We start from the raw sequence: 21325 nt of genomic DNA, 5'->3' as shown, positions 1-21325 counted from the left end.
TGGTCTTGGTAGAATGCCTAGGGTAATTGTGGGCAACTGACTGGCTGGCATGATTGGGTAAGGAGGTTTGCTCTGTGACACATATGGCTTAGGAAATACTCATTGTTTTGTAGGAATTGGAGAATCTGAAAAAGAATTCTCTGAGTCCTTTTGTTTCATAAGCCACCACTACTTTGAGATTGTCCGGGTATCATTAGAGGAAAAGGCATTGTGAGGCTTTGATGTCAAGCTGTCTTTCCTTCCCCACCTGCTCTCTTGGAATTGGGGCATATCCATCTTTCTCTGCCCTATTTCTGTTTCCAGGTTTCAAATTCTATTACATTTCAGTCTTAACAAAATAAAGTTGCTAATCGTGTCCTCTCAAACATCCAGTTTACGTAGAAATAATTTTTCATCATTTGCAGGTATTTATTTGGTTTTCAAGGTGTAGTGTGAGTCACTTTACCCAGTCCTTGGCATATAGTAAGCATTTATACTAATGTAGACTTCATGGGAGCAAAGACTTTGTTTTGATGACTGCCGTATTGAGTACATAAAACAGAGCTTGGTACCTCATGCGTCCTCAAATATTTGTTATTCACGCGTAGATCTACCAAGTAGGGTATTGTCATATTGGGATTTACTGTGTTCTGAATTTCCTTAAATATTCTTGTTCTATGCCCATCTCCAGGTTTAACTGATCCCCAAGAAAATGAGGATGGTGACAATGGCTATACAATTAATTATACAATGTTATCGAGCCTTCTTGTGACTCCTTTTTTCACCCTGCAAAGCTCAGGGACCTAGGCTTATCAGTTTTTTATGCTTTTCTGTTTGTGCTTAATAAGTATTTGGCAAATTGAATTGAATTATGTGCAGGTTTAGAATGCCCACTGATTTTGCACTAAAGTCTATTTAGGATCATTTGCCCTGTTGCTGGCATCAGGGGAAATGAGATAAGCTAAGATTAAAATCTATCAATCCAATTTGCCAGCAGCAATACTAAAAAGTGTGATTTAAAGGAAGTTTAAAGGAATTCTTTGTAAAATCTAGAATTTTAGCTACTGAAGCCGTTATTCTTCCTCATAACTGAAGATTATGCATTGACTTCACTGGTTTAGCTCCCACCCCCCCACTAAGCATCATAATGATTAATGGTAAATGCTTTAAGCTTCTTACATGAAGATGTTATTAAGTGCAGCATGTTATCTATCACCAGCAACTTATTGCTATTTAGCTGAAATATTTCTTCCCTATACTTTCACTGTTTTCTCTTGCCATTGTACCAAATAATCATAATATTGCTGAGAAATGTTAAGAAATCTCCAACGTCACTTCTGCTTCCAGGATGATTATCTCTAAGCATTCTTTGCTTGTGGGTCGCTAACCCAGATTACATTGGAAATCCATTAGGGACAATTACAAATTGCCTGGTAACATCAGGAGTAGTTTCAATATGAAGAGTTTGGTTATACCACTTGGACTGGATATATTGACCATGAAGACTTAGATGGGACTCTGATGCTTCCTCAAAGATGACTGCTATTATCAGAATTTTGGGAACCTTCTCTTTAGTGTCTCTTTGATGGAGATCAGCTTTTACTCCTAAGCTATGAATTCTTCTTCTTCTTCTTCTTTTTTTTTTTTGAGGAAGATTGGCCCTGAGCTAACATCTGTTGCCAGTCTTCCTCCTTTTTTCTCCCCAAAACCCCAGTAGGTAGTTGTATGTCACAGTTGTACATCCTTCTAGTTCTTCTATGTGGGACGCTTCCTCAGCATGGCTTGATGAGCCGTGCATAGGTCCGCCCCTAGGATCTGAACTGGCGAACCCCGGGCCGCCGAAGTGGAGTGCGTGAACTTAATTGCTATGCCACTGGGCCGGCCCCTTGAATTAGTCATTTTAATTAATCAGTTTTTGTTCTGATTATAGATGTTTTATATGTGTCCATTATAATCGTCATCTTTAATTTTTCTGTATTCCCTGGATTTTTGCCAGTCATCCCAAATACCAAGCTGTTATTAAAATTTAGCATATTTTTATTGTCTTTTAATACACAGATTGTGTTTTTTTTGTATACTTGATTTTGTTTTGTTTAATATTTTAGTGTAATTTTCCATATCATTACAAACTCTTTGTAAACATCATTTTAATCCCATCATACTAATAAACCTTAATTTATGTAACATTTTCCTAATGGTATCCATTTTCTCATGATAATGAATGTGCCACACAGTGTTGTATATAGATCATTGCCGGCTTTTCAAATTACTACTTTAGGAGGGAGCTCAGGAAGTTGATTACAGAGTAAAACCAAATTAGCATGATACATTTTGACAAATGGCTTTTGAAAAAGTTTGTACAACCTGAGCTACTAGCAATATAGGAAAGTGTTGATTTTTAAAATTTTAATTTTAAATTAGTTTTGGCTCTGTTCTTCTTGACATTTGAATATAATTTTTAAATATTTGGTTATGCAATCTCTGAAAGATACAATGAATTAATCATTTTTCTAGTTATCAAGTACCCAAAAGTGTGAAAAGTTATATTATAAAAATGTTTTGTAAATTTATTACTACTATGAGAGGATTCATCCACCTCATAGAATAGAATTTGAAAGTTGTATATTCTTCAGAATGGATAGTAAAGCGTGGGAGGAGTTTCCTAGCTTAGAAATCTCTGTTCCCATGTATAATTGATATGTTTACATGACTTTGCTGACTAACCGTAAATCCCTAGGAGAGATTTTGTGGTAAAATGTCCATCTCTGATTTAAAAAAATTATTGCCACAAATTCAGCATGATGAATCTTTATGGAATTTAGACCAAATTGTGAGCAGCGTGAAGCAGTCTATCTTGTTCTTGAAGTCACTGATAAAAATAATATTTAAGAAACTTAGAGAGTAAAATAGGATTAAATATATGAATCTTCAAATACTGTGGTCTTAGAGATTAAATCACATTTCCTGCAATTTTTCATCATATTTAGTACATATATTTTTATATGTATATAAGCACACAAATAAAAATAAAAAGAATGATTGACATCATTATTCATATGAGTTTGAGATCTCTCTATTTTATATGTTAAAACCTCTCTCTTTTACATGTAACGTCCATTCCTTAATCTAAAATCTAAGCAGCATATCCACTAGAGGACCTATTAATATTCATGACTTTTCCTCCATCAAATGGTCAGGGGCATAGACTCTGTTCACTGTGTGGTTTAAAATCCTGACCTCACCACTTTCTAGGTGATGACCTTAACCTCTCAAAGTGTCTTTTTTTAATATGTAACGTAGATATACTACTGCTACTGCTTACTTCATAGAGTTGTAAAGGATTCATAAAACGCTGGCACATGGTAAGCAAGCCAGAATAATAGGTATTATTATTAGTATGACTTAGTCTTGTGCTTTTTTAAAAATACTTTTAATCAAGGAGAACCACCTCATTCTAATTGCTACATTTCTGATAGGTCTGCCTGCCGCCATGAATTTCCAGGAACCTTAATTTACTGTGTTGTGGACTTGTAAACTATCCAACCACTCAGCTTACCATGTGACAGCTCGTTGAGAGTTCTATTTTCATGTATTATCTTCATGTTGATATCTCAAAGTAGTGTTGCTTAAGTCATTGGAATATAGCACTAGAGGGAGGAGTTGAGTAAGGAATCGTGCAAAAACAGTTATTCCATATGGATTCCACCCCAACCATATTTTGTGTATACCAGACACAATTCTTTCTTTACCTTATTTATCGAAATTCCTTCTTTCCACTCATTGAGAGAAAGTTCTTGTATTAATCCTGACTCCTTTGGATGCAAATAACAGGAACCCAATTGACACTGGTTAGGGAAAACAAAATTGATCATAGGTACTCAAAGTCAGGTATAGCCAGATCTAGGGTTCAAATAATGTCAGGAATCAGTCTCTCTCTCCCTCTGTCCTTCATTCCTTCCCTTCCTCCTTCCCTCTGTCCCCCACTTCCCACTCTCTTTCTTTCTCTCTTTCTCATTTTTTCTCTGTGTTGGCTTTATTTCCCTATCAGGATAAGATTGTAGCTCCCCAAGTTTTGGCAAAAACTGTCACTGGCATCTCTAGGCTATCATTCTACCTTTCACCCCACTAGACAGAACAGTTATTTGTTTTTTTTTACAGCTCCAGGAAAAGTTCCTGGTAGGGCACTTATTGGCTATCTAGCTTGAGTCATAAACTTATTCTTGAACCGTTCACTATGGGCAGGGGATGCAGTGCTCTGTTTGGCCTGGATTGAGATATTTCACCCTTGGTTTACAGGGACTAAGAGTGGAGTGTGGGATGGTTAACCTGAGGGGAAGTTGGGGTGCAGTTAAATATAAAAGAAGGATGGAGGCTGGGAGGCACACATGTACAATAATGCCACAGCCGTGAGGGCTTCTTGGCACACTGCATGGGAAATGGTGGCTGTGGTAGGCAGAATAATGGCCCCCCAAAGACGTCTACGTCTGAATCCCTAGTACTGTGAATATGTTGTGTTACATGGCAGAGAGGAATCAAATTTGCAGATGGAATTAAGGTTGCTAATCAGTTGACCTTAAAATAGGGAGATTACCCTGGATTATCCAGGGGGGAGTCCTTATAAATGGAAGAAGGAGGTGAAGAAAAGAGAACTAGAGAAATGGCAGCATAGGAAAGACTTGGTCCAATGTTGCTGGCTTTGAAGATGGAGGAAGGGAACCACGAGCCAGGGAATGCAGGTGGCCTCTGGAAGTCAAAAAAGACAAGGAAACAGATCACTCCTGGAGCTTCCAGAAGAAATTCGGCCCTGCTGACACCTTGATTTTAGCCCCGTGCGACCTATTTCAGACTTTTGACCTCCAGAACAGTAGGATAATAAATTCATGTTGTTTTAAGTTGCCAAGTTTGTGGCAATTTGTTACAGAAGCAATAGGAAACCAATACAGTGGCCTAGTGGACTGTCCCAGTTTCTCATACTTTTGTCAAATTGTGAGCCAGATTATTTTAGATTTGGAAAATATAATTATCGTAAGTAAAGTTTCAGTGAAAACCTTTAAAAATGCTGTCCACATTTCTTATCTGTCATATTTTCCCCAGCCTTTGGCCCTGGGGACAAATGCTAATTTTCCTGGCTTTAAATTCTAGACTCAAGATTAGTTTTTAAAAGTATTATCCATCAAAAAATTGTAAGACGTATGAGAAATATTAATTTTTAGAATGCCTAATGTAGCACTCGAGTCTGTAAAGCTTCCAGTGATGAGAAATATAACCAGTAGAAGTGCTTCTTTAAAAGCTGAGATTGGAATGTTAAAATTTTGGCATTTGGGCCTCAGTTAAAAAAAAAATTTCCTCTACTTGTTATCCTGTTATTGATTATTTGATCATTATAAGATGTAGGAAACAAAATACTTGGATGTTTTTCTTTAAAACATTTTTCTTCATGCTTTTTCTTTTCTTGAAAGGTCTTCTCTTACCTGATTTCATGTTCTGGAACACTAAAGAATGTGCTGTTCTTTCCTAAATGACTCTCTTGGACATAAACATTGTGCAATTGCAACAAATATTTATGAAAAAGCCAGATTCAAAAAAATGAGAAGAATTCTTAAGTTCACAACTATTTGTTCTTTCTTAATGAGTTAAAAAAAAACATCTTTTTTTTCTCAAATAGCTTTGATGAAAAATCCTTGACTATGAAAATAGTCATCATAGTGAATAAAAGACATCAAAGAGTTTCTCTGCCTTGTGGTGATAAGAGCCTAGAGGAGATGAAGTGAGGAAAAAAGAATTTGGCTGCGTTCAGAATTTCAGCATGTGTCACAATTTTTAATTGCCTCTGAGAGATGTGCCCCCTTCTCTGGTAGTGTTTACAGCCTTGGTAAGGCCCTTGCCGTGTGGCGTCCTCTTGAACATCCACTCTTCACCCCACTCACATCTTTCCTGGAGCAGCTGGCTCCTCTCATTTCTGATGAAAGTCATTCTCTTACCCTCAGCTCAGGATTTGGAAATGTTTTTGTTGGAGCTGCTTCTTTAGCAGATCTTGAAAACGCTTACTCGATTTCATTCTTGTGGCCAGATTGTTGCATTCTGAGAATTTATACCTGATAAAGGAAATTGCCTCTGTGAACCGCCTCTTTATAGTCATCAGCCAATTCTTGGGAGAGAATCCCAGTGTCTAGGTTGGGTAATAGAGCATGAGTTGTTAACAGCCAGCCTGGACTTCAGGCCCTCTGTTGACATGGAGCTTAAGATCCCTTTTACCCATATCAGAAACACTAGAGTGGGGAGAGAATGGAGTTGGGGGGAGGCCTGAGGGGTGCTGGGACGTGGAAGGAATCTGAAACTGACTTCCGTCCTCTCCAGCTCTAGTAGATGATGATGGTGACGACGACAGTAACATCAGCTAATTCTTCATTTATTGCAATCTAATCAATGGACAAGCCCTTTATGTGCCTTACCTCATTTGGTCCCCATTATTATCCCTACTTGACAGATAATCTCTCTGAGCCTTAATTTTCACAGTTTACTTGCAGGATGCCAAAGAGCACATCAGCTTGAGACCAGAATTCAAACGCAGTGCCTTCTGACTCCAGACATTTTGTACCCAACCATCATACCCTACTCCCTTCCTCGCTTGAGAACTAGAGCCACATTGCGTCAGTCACAAGTACCCCAATATTGTGTGCCTGGGGTAGCTTTGGTCTTAATTTGATTAGCTACAAATTGCTGTGATATTTGGGAGCTTTGTCCTGTAGTCATTCCAGGTCCTAGCAATGTTGATTGTACCACTGACGGCTTTTGTTCTCTTATTCTTCCATCGTGTGATCTTTGTAATGTGCTAGGGACATCTAGTAGCATTCTATAACATACTTAGAAGAATACCAAGCTGCCTGTCCTCAGTTGTGAGCATATGTGGCTGAAAGCAGGAAGGAGTTAAGATGATCCCAAAGCATAGGCCACTGTGTCTTGCTGGGAGAACACTCCCTCCCAAGAATCCCCTCTTCCCAAAATAGCCATTGATATTTTTTTTTTCCCCAAAGACTAATGTACACTGGGGACATTTGGACACAGTCAAGATACCACACCTCTGCCCTAAAGAGCTTAAAATCTCTGAAAGGACAAGACATAAACATATGACTTTTCTCGCAAAGAGATTTTTATCACTTTGATAGACAGTGCATGACCGTGAGAGCTAGGAAGCTTAGAGCGAGAAGTATGTACTCTGGAAAAGATAGCAGGAAAGTTTCTTGGAAAAGATGGGGCTTGAGATAGGCTGTGAGGGGCCGTGTTGGATTTGCATAGATGGAGAGAAAGCAGCCTTTTCCGTTGGGTGACACAGCAGAGAGGGGCTTAAAAGGCAAGTGTGAGGAAGCTGGGTCTAATGAGCGCATTAGAACATTTCGAGAGGCTAATGTGGTGTCGAAAAGAAATTTGGGACAGAACCCAGAGGGCCTTAAATGACAGAGTTAAATTTTGATTTGGGTTAAGTTTCCTAATTTCTGAGTTTCAGTTTCTTACTTGTGAAGTGAGAAGATTTGATTAGTAGATGGTCCTTCCAGCAGTTTTCGGGTTTCACATGGACAAAAGATATCAATTTTCTACATCTATTTTATCCTGAAGTAATGATGAGCCAATGAAACTATTCAGAGAAAATAACATAGTAATATCCATATCTGACATTGACTGAGCACTTCCTACGTGCCAGAGAGTGTGCTAAGCACTTTGGATGACACCATTTAATTTTTACAAGTCTATGAATTAAATACAATTACCTTCACTTTTACAGTTGAGTACTGATGTAAAAGGTCTTAAGTGACCCAAATCGCAAAGGGAGTAAATGGTGAACCCAGGCATTTTAAATGTGAGATTTTAGAACAGTTTTCCTGGAAGTAGTTTAGAGAATATTTTGGTACAATCTATACAGTATTTGGTAGTGAGGAGTTTGGGCTTGGCACCTGCAACCTTTCACTGTGAGGAGCTGAGGACTTGAAGGTGATTAGAAGAAAGGGGATTAGTTTCAGAGAAATTTCTAAGGAGAAATCAGTAGGACTTGAATGATATTAAGTAGAGGAAAAGTTGAAGTGAAGTCAATTTTCTAGTCTGGAGGTTTGGGAGAGTCAGCATATCGTGAACAGGAATAGTGAAGTCAGGAAGGCAAGCTGAATCTTCAGGTGAAAATGAGAAGTTTGGTTTGGATATTTTAAGAGTGAAGAGAGAGACATTATTTTCAGCAGAGAACTGACGCGTTCAGGCTTCAGTTTGAGGGAACATTTTTTCTTTTAACCTGTATTTACTGAGGGCATATTAAGTGTAAGTATCATCCTAAAAACACAGACAAGTGTAAAAGGGTCCAACGCCTCAGAAATGATTGAAGTTTGGAAACTGTTATAAAAGTCTAACATGGTTGACATTAAAACAGAAAGTCTGACTAGCTCAAAGGTCTTTAAGTATATGGAAATGTAGAACACAGTCTCCTCAAATTCTTTGCTCTAGGTTGTGTGCAATATATGTGTGTGTGTATGTGTACAGATGTATGCACATATCACAATACACACATGCACATTGACACAAGAATGTGTTTGTTTCATGCAGCACAAGGAGGAGAAAGGCATTGAGTTAAACTCTAGAATGAGGAATTTAGATATGTGAGAATTCCCTGACAAGGAGAATTGTTAGTGTTATAATTAGACTGCCAGCGGATGTGTGCCAATACTTTTCCTTAGAGGTAGTTCAAGTTTTTGAGGAGATCCTGAATAAAAACATACGTCTCTTACCTGCCTGGGTTTTGAACAAGTTGGGAAATAGCAAATCTAAAGACGTAGTAAAGATATCTTTTACAAAAGAGGGTGGCGCACGTGGCTGTCACTCTGAGAGGCAGTGTGCGGGCTGGCAGTGCACCCCATCCGGTGTGTGTCGGGCCCCACTGGGCAGGGGTAGGGCCGCCTGGGCAGGCGCTCCTGGTGAAGTGGAGGAGAACATGTGCTCCTTTATCAGGAACATTCCCAAGAAGAAGAATGATGAGGGAGGTGCTGAGCTTTGCAAATTTCTTTTTTTTCCTAGACTTACCAATCACAGACATCACTCTTCTTCACTGGGGGAAGGGTGAGGCAATGCTGGGTGAGTGGAATACTCAGAGAAAAATCTCTGCTCACAGAGAGCAGGAGCCGGTTAAAGGCACTTCACCTCTAACTTAAGAAAAAATAACATCAGCTACTTGAGGTGTCTTAATTGTAACAAAGAGGTAAGGATTAGATGACTTTTGAAGGTCTTTTTAATTTTTGACCTGTATAGTTATAATTCTGTGAATATCCAAAGGGATTGCAGAGCAGGGGCTAATTTCCTGCTGCCTGCTGCTAAGTATGAGGGGCTCTGTCTGCATTCCAGGAGTTCTGTTTTAATGATTAGATCCTTTTTGTTGTTGTTGTTCTTAGTAGCTTAAAAAGTAGGTCCTAGATACTATGAAATGTTTGATTTATAGGCCAGTAGGAATTATGAGAAATATATACAACCGTTGCAAGCAGAATTCTGGCTATAGAGGTATATGACAACTTGTGTGGTTTGCTATCATTGATTGCTTGGTAGTAAATTACTGTTTGGGGAAAAGAGGATGCATTATAATTTTAGATACCCCCTCAGGCTCAAACTGCTCTCATTCGTCCATTCATTCACAGATATTTATTGAGTGACTTCAGGGTCTGTTTTAGGTACTGGGGAACAAGTGACGAGAACAGATAAAAATCCCTGCCCTCATGAAGCTTATATGCTAGTAGGTATTAAAAAAACAGTAAACGAGTAAAGAATAGGTAAAATGTATAGGATGTGAGATGGTGATAAGTCTTGTGGAGAAATGTAAAATGTGAAGGGAGATGGAGAGTGATGAGATGGTTACTGGTGGTCAGGACAGAGCTCACTGGGAGGGTTACATTTAAGCAAAGACTTGAAGGAATTGAGGGGTGAGCCATGTGGCTGTCTGGGGGGAAGACACTTTGGCAGAGGAAACAGCAAACTCAATGACCTTGCGTTGTGAAAATGCCCAGTGCCAGGCTGTAGGACCTTGTGAGCCACTTTACTCTGAGTGGAATGGGTTTTGAGAAGAAGAGTCACATGATCTGCTGCTTTAATTACTCTGGCTCCGTTTTGAGGGTAACCTTTGAGGATAACCTACAACCTATAACCTTGAGAGAAGAGCAGAAGCAAGGAGGATGGTTAGCAGGCTCATTTAAAATTGAGACGGTAGTGATTTGGACTAGTGTAGTAGCAAGGGGAGGTGGTGAGCAGTGGTCAGAGTCTCGAGATATTTTGAGGGTAGAGTCAATAGAATTTGTTAAAAGATTTGGTGCGTGGTATGAGAAGAATTAAGGATAGTTTAGTCAAGTTTTTGGTCTAACTGGAAGGATAGAGTTGCCATTTACTGACGTGGGCCAGGAGAAGCAGATTTGGGGGCAGGAAGATAGGAAGTTTACTTTTGGAAATGTCAAGTTGAGATGCCTAGTGAATATTCACATGGAGAGGATCCGTAGGCAATTAAATTGACAAAAGAAGAGCTCACAGATGAAGCCTGAGCTAGAGATATATGATTGTGAAGGCATTCAAAGTCACAAGACAGGATGAGCTCACCAGGCTAGAGAGGGTAGATGCACAAGAGAAGAGGCAGTGGCCTAGGTCCTACAGCACTGCAGTGTACACAGTCATGGGAGTAAAGGGACGTGAAGGGGGAGAATGAGAAGGGAATACCAATGAGGAAAAAGGAGAACCAGAAGAGAATGGTTTCCTGGAAACTAAATAAAGAAAGCATTTCAGTAAGGACAGAGAAATAAGCTGGGTCAGATGCTGCGGATAGGGCAAGTAAGAAGATGGAGTCTTGGCCATTGGTTTCAGCAACATTGGGTTAGTAGTGACCTTGACAAGGGCCTGATTGGAGTGGGTTCGAGAAGGAATAAGAATGGGAAGACAGGAATTGCAGACATTTAATATAGTCAGTCTTTTGAAGTGTTTTGCTATAAAGGGGAGTGAAGTAATGGGGGATTAGCTAGAGGCAGATGTGGCTTCAAGAAGGTTTTTTGTTAAAGATGGGAAATATGGCAGTTTATTTATTTGCTGATAGGAATGCCCCAGTGATGTGGGGAAAATTAATGAGGAAAGAGAGAGAGGACGATTGCTAAAACTGTTCTTGCAAAGGCAAGGGGGATTAGACTATGGTACACAGTGAAAGGTTTGCTCGTAGGTAGGATTGCAGACAGTTCATCCGTACGACCAGGAGGGAGGTGGACCATGTGTGCACAGACGCCAGTGGGTTGTGGAAAATTCACTGCATCTGAGTCGTGCTGGGGTAATTAGTGACCATAGTGTGGCTTTACAGTGGCCCCAGCCCACTGTACTTGTGGAATTTATGGCCCACAAAAACCTTTACAATACCTATTGCTGTGGCCCTTCAGCCATCTCAGCTGACAATTGTATAGCTTCACGTTTTAAAATTGCATGTGCGCACTATTTTAATGAGTAGCTAAGTTACATTTAAGTCAAAATAGCTAATATTTACTGAATTCTCTGCATAATCTCATTTAAACCTCTCACCAAACCTATGAAATCGGAACTGTTACTAACCTCCAGTTAACAATTGAGGAAACTTGAGCCTAAGATAAAATAAAGAACTTGTTCAGCTTCATGTGTTGACTTTTAACTTGCTGCTTTCTGACAGTGTAGTTCATTCCTTGACCATGGGCTCTATTGCTTTGTGGAAGTATTTGGACTTGTGAAATGTGTAATTTCTGAATGCAGTAAATTAACATTGGATATAATTTAGTTTGCTTATGTGATTGTAATCTGAGATTAAATACTTTTGATAGCTTTGAGCTTTACCTACCACCTTTCTTTTTTCTCCCAAAGACCAGGAATTTAAGAGCCTTTTTACAAAAAATTTTGAAGCTACACAGAGGAAAAATTGGTTGGCTGGCTGCGGGTAGGCAGAACGTCATTATTCTTGTGGCACTTTTCCTTTATAAGTCAGATCTTAAATTAGAAATTGACAGCAAGATGTTCCATCTATTCTGAAGTGACTAAGAGCATAGGAACATGGTCTTTAGCGTCAAAATGATCAGAATTGAAATTTTCCTTTGGCTCCTTGCTTGCTATGTGTCAGGCCTTCTAGGCCTACTTTCTCATTTATAAACTAGGGATTATAATACCTACCTACTGTAATTGTTGTGAGAATTAGAAATGGTATATTCTCGGGCACAAAGCATAGTGCTCAGTATTTATTCTGCTAAGAAATGGCTGTGACTGGGTAGCTCCTTTGTCAGTTCTATTAACTACCGTCCAGGGGGACAGTAGCCTGAGGGGTTACTAAGTGAGTACATCTTTTCCCTTGGTTACCTTAATTCCCACTGGAAATTAACTTGTTCAGGATTTAATTTCAGAAATGTTTCTCTTGTGTATGTTTTGGGAATGATTTATTATTTAGCATTAGAGAAAATAAAGCTCTCTAGAAATACAGCATCGTAATTTTGAATAAAAATTCAGAGCATATTGTCTGACAGTGGAAAAATGGAACTGTCCCAGAGAATCTAGGATGTGTGGTTTACTGTAAGCACGAGGCTCTGGGTATCCTCTTGGGTGTGGAGGAGCCTCCTTGCATTCTTCCAGTCACTTAATCCAGGCATCGGTATATTGTCTAGACTTTGGTTGTGTGAATTCCCTTCAGTGGAGATGGGAAATCCATACGTTAAAATTAAGCATTGCTTTCTCCTTCCCTTGAAACAGTAAACTGATGGTTTAGAGAAAGAGTTATAACTGGGATTATTGGTGCAGCCAGATGCTCATGGGCCTTGGGTAGTAAGTCAGAGTGTGGAGCAGCATAGACAAAGCAGAGGTCCTCTAGTTATCTGCATTACTAACTTAATACATATTAAACAAATCCTACTGACAAGAGACCCTGGCAGGTGCAAAATCTTGTATTAGATGATATTGGGAGAACCAAGTCGAACGGGGAATTCCTTAGCCTCAAAGAATTAACATGGGGTAGGCTTTGTGAGTCCACATCTGGAGCCCAATTCATCCCTTACTCTGGAAACTTTCTCCTCCAACACTCTTCTGCTGTGACACTTGAGTTCATTCCCTAAAATTTTGACTTTTTTCTCTAAACCAGAATTTACAAAAGGATCCACCAGGTGTTTGGTTGTACGGGAGACCGATTCTCTGTGTCTGTCTTGCCCTAACGCCTAGGGCAGGTCCTTGACTGTGATAGAGAGAGCCTCCGAAGCAGGGATCACGCTGCTGCTGCTGCCAGTGTTGGAGCCAGGCTTCACTCTGCTCTGTGATATGACCATCTTCGCTTCTTCTCTGCCTAGTAAATATTGACAGCCAGGTTACTTTCTCCATGCATTGAATAAAGAAGGATATTTTGTTTAAATACATTGGTCATTATCAGTGGCATAATGATAACAACATGCACTCAAGGAATTTCCTAGTTGCAAAACACCTTCATTTGTCTTCTGATACTTTACACATTGTTTGAGGTATTTAAAAAGCAGGAAAATAATGAAAAGATAGTGATTCCAGAAGGATACTTTAAAACATAGGTTATAGGTTCATTCATGGGTCTCAAACTCTAATTTTTTAGATGGCATACATGTAATTTCTATAGGTGAGAGTGTTTGTGAATCATGTAATTTTTTCAGGGTCTTTAATACTACAGGACTAGTCTTAGGCTAAAATTATGAAGGTGGGGAACTTTTTAATTCATGTTCTCAGATTTTCCTTTCTATGCTTTCCTTCTTCATCCTTGTTGCCTTCCTCATTTCCTTCTCCAGTATCCCCTGTCTTCTGCTTTCAAAATCATTTCTATAAAGGGATAAATAGTTCATTCAATGTGTTATCTTTCCCAAGGATGTTTGCCTTTCAGCTGACAAAATGCTCACGTTTGGCTAAACTAGGGGAATTAAGTTCTAATTGTGAAGTTCAGCGTAACATGTAAGTGGCCACCCATGTTGTGAGGTGGACCCCAAATACACATTCATAGTTAAATAAACGTCTGTCCCATGTAAGGAATACAGTGCAAACTGACAGTGTTATTTGCTCTTGACTAACCAGTACCTGCATATTCAATTTATAGATTATTATTTCTTCTTTTTTACCCATTCTCCTCATTTTCTGAAAATGTTCTGTGATTTATGGGTCATGACATGATGTAGCAGAATGAGTATATGGGCTTTGGAGTATGACTTGGACCCATATCTGAGCTTCACAGTTATTTGACCTTGGATACATACCCCCTGAATCTCAGTTTCCTCACCTGGGAAGTATGATTGGTAGGGTTGTTATAATGGAAAAAATGTGTATGAACTACAGCACCATAAACTACAGTGCATAAATTACAGGCCTATGGTAGATGCAACATAAAGTGGCTATTGTAATTAGTATGAATTCTAGGATTCTTACAGGGAAATAATTAAAACAATCAGAAAAAAATTTCTTCTCCATAGTAGTAACTTTGTTAAAAGTTTGTAGCTCATGTCAGTTATGCCAATAATAAATTAATTGGAAGTATGTCTTGATTATAAGCAAGGCAGATATAGTTTATGGAAACTTATATTCATGTTCTTAAACATGTAAATGAGATATGAATATTCATATTATAATAAACTTTAAAAAAAATAAAAAATGATTCATTGAACACAAAGTTAACTAAGTGCAATTGAAAAATGACTTAAGTTCTCAAAATTTGATACTTATGAGATAATGCAGAAATATATTTATTATGCAAGTTGAGGTGGAGTTTTATGAAGTAGGCACTTTATGCCTATGTTATATCCTCCTGTGTTCTCTTGTTGCACAGGGTTCTACAATTCTATTTTTTACCCCACAGATTTACCAATAAAGAGACATAGAGAGTATGAGCTGGTGACTCCAGTCAGCACAAATTTTGAAGGACATTATCTCTCCCATATTCTTTCTGCAAATCACAAAAAGAGGTCAACGAGGGACGTGTCTTCCAACTCTGAGCAATTGTTCTTTAACATCACAGCATTTGGAAGAGATTTTCATCTGCGACTAAAGCCCAATACTCAGCTAGTAGCTCCTGGGGCTGTTGTGGAATGGCAGGAGACATCTCTGGTGCCTGGGAATAGAACCGAGCCCATTAATGATCATCAACCAGGAGGTGCTTCAGAAAGAATCTGGAAAACAGAGCCTTTGCAGACTAACTGTGCTTATGTTGGTGACATCATGGACATTCCAGGAACCTCTGTTGCCATTAGCAACTGTGATGGTCTGGTAAGACTCATTCCCTTTTGTGTGTATATGTTTTTAGGTGTTTGGAAGTGCAGCATGGCTTCAACATAGTTTGGAAGGTGAAGGTGGAAAGGAAGCCTCATTTTTATATTTTAAGTTCAGGAAGAAGCATTAGAAAGCATTTTACTGTCAAAGATGTGTGCCTTGGCTTAATTTTGACATGAAGACAACATTATTCCGAGAAACGAAAGGCCACTCTTTTAGCATTTTTTGCTTATATTTTCATTTGTATTACATTGGGGAATTTTATTGCCTTATTTCTTTCAAAGCATTCTGAAAACTTTCTAAAGAAACAAGATTCTTCCAAAATGATAGTACTTCACTTCTTATGTGGAAACTTTGGATATCTTCTTAAAGAAAGTATTTTGAAAGCATTCTTTCGCTTCCCCACAGAATGCTAAAATGGGAAATGAGCAGATCCTCTGTCAGAATTTGTTCAAATAGCGTTACTTTATGAACATGAGATGTAATGCTCTCTGTAAGGTGGCTTTGATTCATTTTTTTCTTTATTTTCAAATAAAATACCCATATATTGCCCTTCAGTTTTGTGGTTGAGGCCAATAGTAACTGACCTTTCTTTATGCACTCTGCAGGTGTGAAATATATATACATTTTTGTATCTCCAGATGTGATTTGAAAAGTATGTCAATGTTTATGCCTCTTCCATTCACAGTTGACTCCAAGTCTTTGTTCAAAAAGAGCAACCATTTTTCTTTCTGTGGTTGCCAGGCTGCTGTTTCTTGGGAGTTCAGAACTATTCTCTTTGTTTTGTCACTTTTCTGGGACTTCTCAAAATATTCCTTACATTCCTACTTGTAATTATTCTACCTTGGCTAGTCCTCCAACAATACCTTGAATATTCTGCTGTTGTCCTCTGTATGCATGAGCACGACTCAAAGGAGTTAAGACACCATATGTTTCACTGAGTGCTGATGAGTTCATTGTTGTTGGCTTTATTTTTTGGTCCTTGATTTGAAACTTGGGATATTGGCTTGAAAATCAGTTTAAGGAGGGCAAAAAGCAAGGAAGTTATTTTAATAGATTATCACAGTGGTTTTTCTAAAACCTGACTTAGCAATCAGTATTTTTCTTACAGTACATGTCAAATTATCTAATCATATATACAGAAATCTGGGACAATAACAAGTTGTTCTAAGGAAGAGGAAAATAGATATAAAGTGTGAATGAACATTATTAGGATTAATTTCTCATTTTTAAGATATGGTGTTAACTATCAACATCATGTATCTGTTGATATAATGTGTGTGTATGTACACTACCAGTGTACACTACAAGTATTCATTTGTTCGATTCTTTGATCCATTAATTAATTAATTAAAAGATATCTGTAGGAAGCCAGTTATGAGCCAAGCACTATTCCAGGCACTGTGAAATGGTAAAAGGAATAATCATGGCTAGCATCTGCATGGAGCTCAAACATGTTAAATTTGCTATAGAATTTAAGTGTCAAAATATCTGACAAATACATATATATATACACATCTATATCTGTATCTATATTTATGTATAGATATCTATATATATATTAGAGTCATGTTTACCTTAAAAAATTGTGGTTAAGGGAAGTATCTTCTGGAGAGATTTTATGAATGGGACAGAATTTTGAATTAAAGATAAGTGGTCTAGGCCTTGAGCTTGATCAAGGAAAAGGTAGGATCCGGCCTATAGCAGGCAGTGCTGATTGCGTGGGTATGCAGAAACGGAAGCCTTTTCCAGAGTTTCCAGCTCACAGCAGCTGTGGAGAAAGAATGAAGATGATGGCAGGAAGAGAAGCAGGGTTATAGAGAGCAGATCAACAAACTGGAGGGATAACACCAGCAACTACTTCATTAAACTGGGGACAAATTCTTAAAATTGCAGAATTGCATTGGACAGGATAAGCCCTTAGCAGAGATGAAGTAGGAAGTTTAATTGATGGGAATGTAAATAAATTTGACTGATTAGCTGATTCTTAAACCCTTTTTGTTCCTTTAACTTGCTTTGTAGGGATTTAAGCTTGACCTTCTTGACCTCAGAAAGGGAAGCAGGGATATTGAGATAACATAAATGCCCAAGGATTAAGCTGATGGGATTTAAAGCCATTGCCCTGGGAGGCTCTGGGATTATAATCAAATCCAAGTTGTCCTAGTAGAAAGTACAGCCACTTCTGGCCTAAAAATACCAAAGGGAAAATTGGCAAGTATATAGTTAAGCAAGTATATAGTCAAGTCTCGTGATATGGAAGAAAAATGCCATTGAAGCCCTACCTGGATGGGAAATCTAATCCTTTTGATTAGGTTAGTTTTAGACTGATGTAGAATCGATTCCAGTGATCTGCTTTTCTACATGTGTCCTTTGAAGTTGTTACACTAGGGAGGAGCCACAGGTATTTATTTGTCATTAAGGTTGGATAGTTCATAGCAAGGCCTTCTCCCTAAGTGAAATTCCTTACCTCTTTTTTTCTCTTATGTGTGGCATCCTCTGTGAATTTGAAATGGGCAGCACACTCAGAATTAATTTGTATTAAACATAATGCTCTAATTTAATTTAAGAAAGAAAACAGTGCTACTCAAAGTGTGTCCACAGTCTCAGGTTTGTGACAAGATAAATATGGAAAGAGAGACTAAGTGTTTTTGACTCTAAGTGTTGGCTCTAATAATTAAAAAAAAAAAATTGGGGCTGGTGTTCTGTGACTCGCTCTTTCATTTTCTTTTTCTAGTAATTTTATTGTATTTTACAAAAATATCAATCTGAAACCAGTTGGAGAGAAAAGAAACTGTTTCTTCACCACAGATAGTTTGAAAGGCAAGCAGTGACACTTAGCTGTTTTTACCCCTCTGGACATCAGCAACTTGACTGAAATAGTCAGGTAGAGTCTACCTATTCCAGATAACTGTGTGGAATGATCACAGGAAAGTTACTTTAACATTAAAGACGACAGAAAAATGCCTTGAGTGACATATACAGAGCCATGGTCTAGAATGTGATCTAGACATAGATATTCATAATAACTAAAATATTCTGTGCATTTCTGAAATCAGCATCAAAGTCTTCTGCGCAAAGGAATTGACAATGAGTCTTACCCAGTGTGGCCACGAATAATGTCTGTTCCTGTCTAGCGTGATCTTTCCTTGTTCTTTGCCAAGATTATTATTTATGAGTGACTGCTAATTCTTTACCAATTACAGCTTTATACTTGTTCTAGTCCACCTTACTTATAGGTAAAAGTTACTGAGATATTCAATCTGAATTCAGAATTGTCTCTGCTTTGTGACAGCATCCAAGTTAGAACAAAGTTCCACTTCTCTAGACTCTCCCCTAAAGTACCCAAATCCTATTAATAGGTTCTTTCTAACACTCTCTTACTGAGATGCTCAGGGTTCCCTCTGGTGTGCATTCTTCCTCTGTGCAACATGTAATAAAGCAGCTTGTCAATGGCAGATGTGTTCTTCATGGTCTTTGACTGGAGGGTGTTGACGTGCTTTACCTCTCTTTTTCCACATCTCTGAAATGAGAGTCCAGTGGTCAGGAGTCATGGTGATGGCAGGCATTTCACACACTTCTTAGTGGGAAGACACTTCTGGCTGAGGATTCCCGCTGAAAATAGATTTCTTTATTCCACAGAGCTCTGGCATTTGCTCAGTAACACCATGAAATCTCCCCTGTGAGTAGTGGCAGCTCACAATCACATTTTGTGGTCTACAAATTTGCCAGAATAAAGGGTTGTTTGGTTAGTAGACTTTATATCATGTATTTCATAACATAAGGAAACTGGATTTTTCTAGACTTGCTACAAGAAAATTGCTTTGTTAATTCCCCTGTATTATCATCAGAGAGAACCATTGGGGAGTGGAAGAACTGACTAGTAGTGGCTGTCCTGAGTTATCCAGCTCAGTGATTTCCTTGTGGGCTGATTTTATGATCAAGGGAATTTATCTAGGATAGAAGTTTTCAACATTTTTTTAACATTTGGAATTCTTCCTTCAAATGAAATTGCTAGGGGTTATCTAATAAAATAATATGTAAAATGGCTGAACTCAGGAAAGGCCTGGTTAAAACATAGGTGGGAGATGCTTCTTCTCCTATTTTTCTCTTCCATCTGCCTTGTTCTCACTCCAGACCACTCTTAGGCCTCCTGAGGCATCTAATAGGATCTTCATTATTAAAGCAGAGGGTCTTGGAAGCTTGAGGTTAGCAATTTGGGAACCATAAACAGAACCTCTTTTCTAAAATATCTGATAGTCATATCTGGTTAATATTGGAGGCATTTTATCCTTTTTAGATTTGGGGCATGGCCGAATGACGTCTTTGTGGACAACTTCGAACTTGTAAAGAAAACAGCCTTAAGACTTCTGCTTTGGGATTTGGTCCCTTCAAAAGCGTGTTCTGGCCGTACCTGTTTCTGTAAGTCTAGCTGCAGAGGCACTTTTTAAAAAGTCTACCTAAAAAAGTATTATGAGTCAGGGTGCCTCGGATTGAGAACGTTTGACCAGTGATTGTAAATACAGCTCAATCTGGTAAATGAGATGTTTGGTACTAAAAATAGATACAAGTCTGTCTTTATTGTGGATTTGGAAAAGAGAGTTTTTGAGGGCTGGTCTGTAGATGTTGAGGTTTGAACATCTGCTTTTATGAGGAGAACCTGATCGCTAAAGGCCAGTTGCCTCCCACATTTCTCTCCTGTGGAAAATGTCTATGGAAGGTGTCATGTATTTTATTGGTGGGACAGAGGAAGATCTGTATCTTCATGTTTTATACACTGATTTAAGAGACCTTAGAAGGTCTCAGGAACAAAGTACTGAAAACTTATTTTGCCTCTGGGTGCCTACACCAGGCTATTTTAGCAATGTAGGATTAGAAGAAGCTCAAAGGCCCTATACCCTTTAATTTCCAGAAGTAGAAGGAAGAAAGCAGCAGGCATGGGCTCCTTTCAAAATGAAGAATGGATGAAAGTCCTTTAGTTTAATTGGTCTGAGAGAGCCAGTACCATGACAGGCCTCATTGCTTATTTCCTGAGATTTGATCAAGCCGTGGCCCTACAGGAAGTGACAATATTTACCTACTTGTGTGTATGTGTCTATGCCAGATCTGGGCTGTTGAATACATCTCCCACCCTGCCTCCTTTCTCAAATAGATAGGCAGCCAGTTTATGCTTATCTGGGGTAAAGAGGGAAGGTTTAGCATAGTCCTTGATAATTTTCACATTTCATGTCTAATTTGCATAAGTCTAGAATCATACATATGTCAAGCTTTTTCCAAAATTTTTGGCTATATTTCTCTTGTGTGCTTTAGTTGATCTTATACAAGAATATCCAAAGATGTGAGCTTGAAATAAAGTAGGAGGTGAACAAACAAAACAAAACAAAACCAAGTCAAAAGTGTTTTTAAATTATGAAAATATTTCTTTATAATCGTTATTTTGTAGTTACCCTAAATTATTCATGTTTATTTATGAGTACCACCTGTTCAGTGCTTATTATTTGGTTTAGATCAATGTGGTTATGATTTATTTCTCATTATCTTCTCTAACTTTGGTATAGTAAATTTTTTTAAAAATTAAGTTTAAAGGTGAGTTAAAAATTGGGGAAAAAAGTAAATATGATGGTGCAAATCTTTCTTTGTTTTCTTTGGAAAAACAAAATAAAAGGGGCAGCAGAGGGGCTGGCCCTGTGGCATAGTGGTTAAGTGCACTTGCTCTGCTGCTGGCGGCCCGGATTCGGATCCGGGGCGCACACCGATGCACTGCTTGTCAGGCCATGCTGTGGCAGGGTCCCATATGAAGTGGAGGAAGATAGGCATGGATGTTAGCCCAGGGCCAGTCTTCCTCAGCAAAAAGAGGAGGATTGGCATGGATGTTAGCTCAGGGATGATCTTCCTCACAAAAAAAATAAATTAAAAAAAATATTAAAAAAAAAAAGGGGGGGCAGCAGAAATATTTTCTTTCTGCTTTTGACATGAGAAGTAATGCTTCCTGTTCTTCCCAATGCCATGACAACCAGGACTTCATTAAAACTCTAATGTAGATTTTTAAAGATACTCAAGAAATGCTTTAACTGTGAAGATA

General features: G+C 38.5%; 1 protein-coding gene across 3 annotated transcripts in view; it reads left to right on the top strand.

Annotated features, from left to right (window-relative positions):
- The window catches only part of ADAMTS3 (ADAM metallopeptidase with thrombospondin type 1 motif 3), a 265978-nt gene that overhangs the window by 4961 nt on the left and 239692 nt on the right, over positions 1-21325 (top strand). For all 3 annotated transcript variants that reach the window (XM_087434422.1, XM_004419160.2, XM_087434423.1), the window contains exon 3: positions 14837-15243. In XM_087434422.1, coding sequence (XP_087290548.1) covers positions 14837-15243 — 407 coding nt within the window. The remainder of the gene's footprint in view (positions 1-14836; positions 15244-21325) is intronic.

Source organism: Ceratotherium simum, chromosome 8 (genome assembly GCF_057802395.1).
Source record: "Ceratotherium simum simum isolate JZ-2026a chromosome 8, ASM5780239v1, whole genome shotgun sequence".
NCBI classification, from domain to species: domain Eukaryota; kingdom Metazoa; phylum Chordata; class Mammalia; order Perissodactyla; family Rhinocerotidae; genus Ceratotherium; species Ceratotherium simum.
Note: the sequence above shows the minus strand (reverse complement) of the source record. Positions and strands in the feature narration are given on the sequence as shown.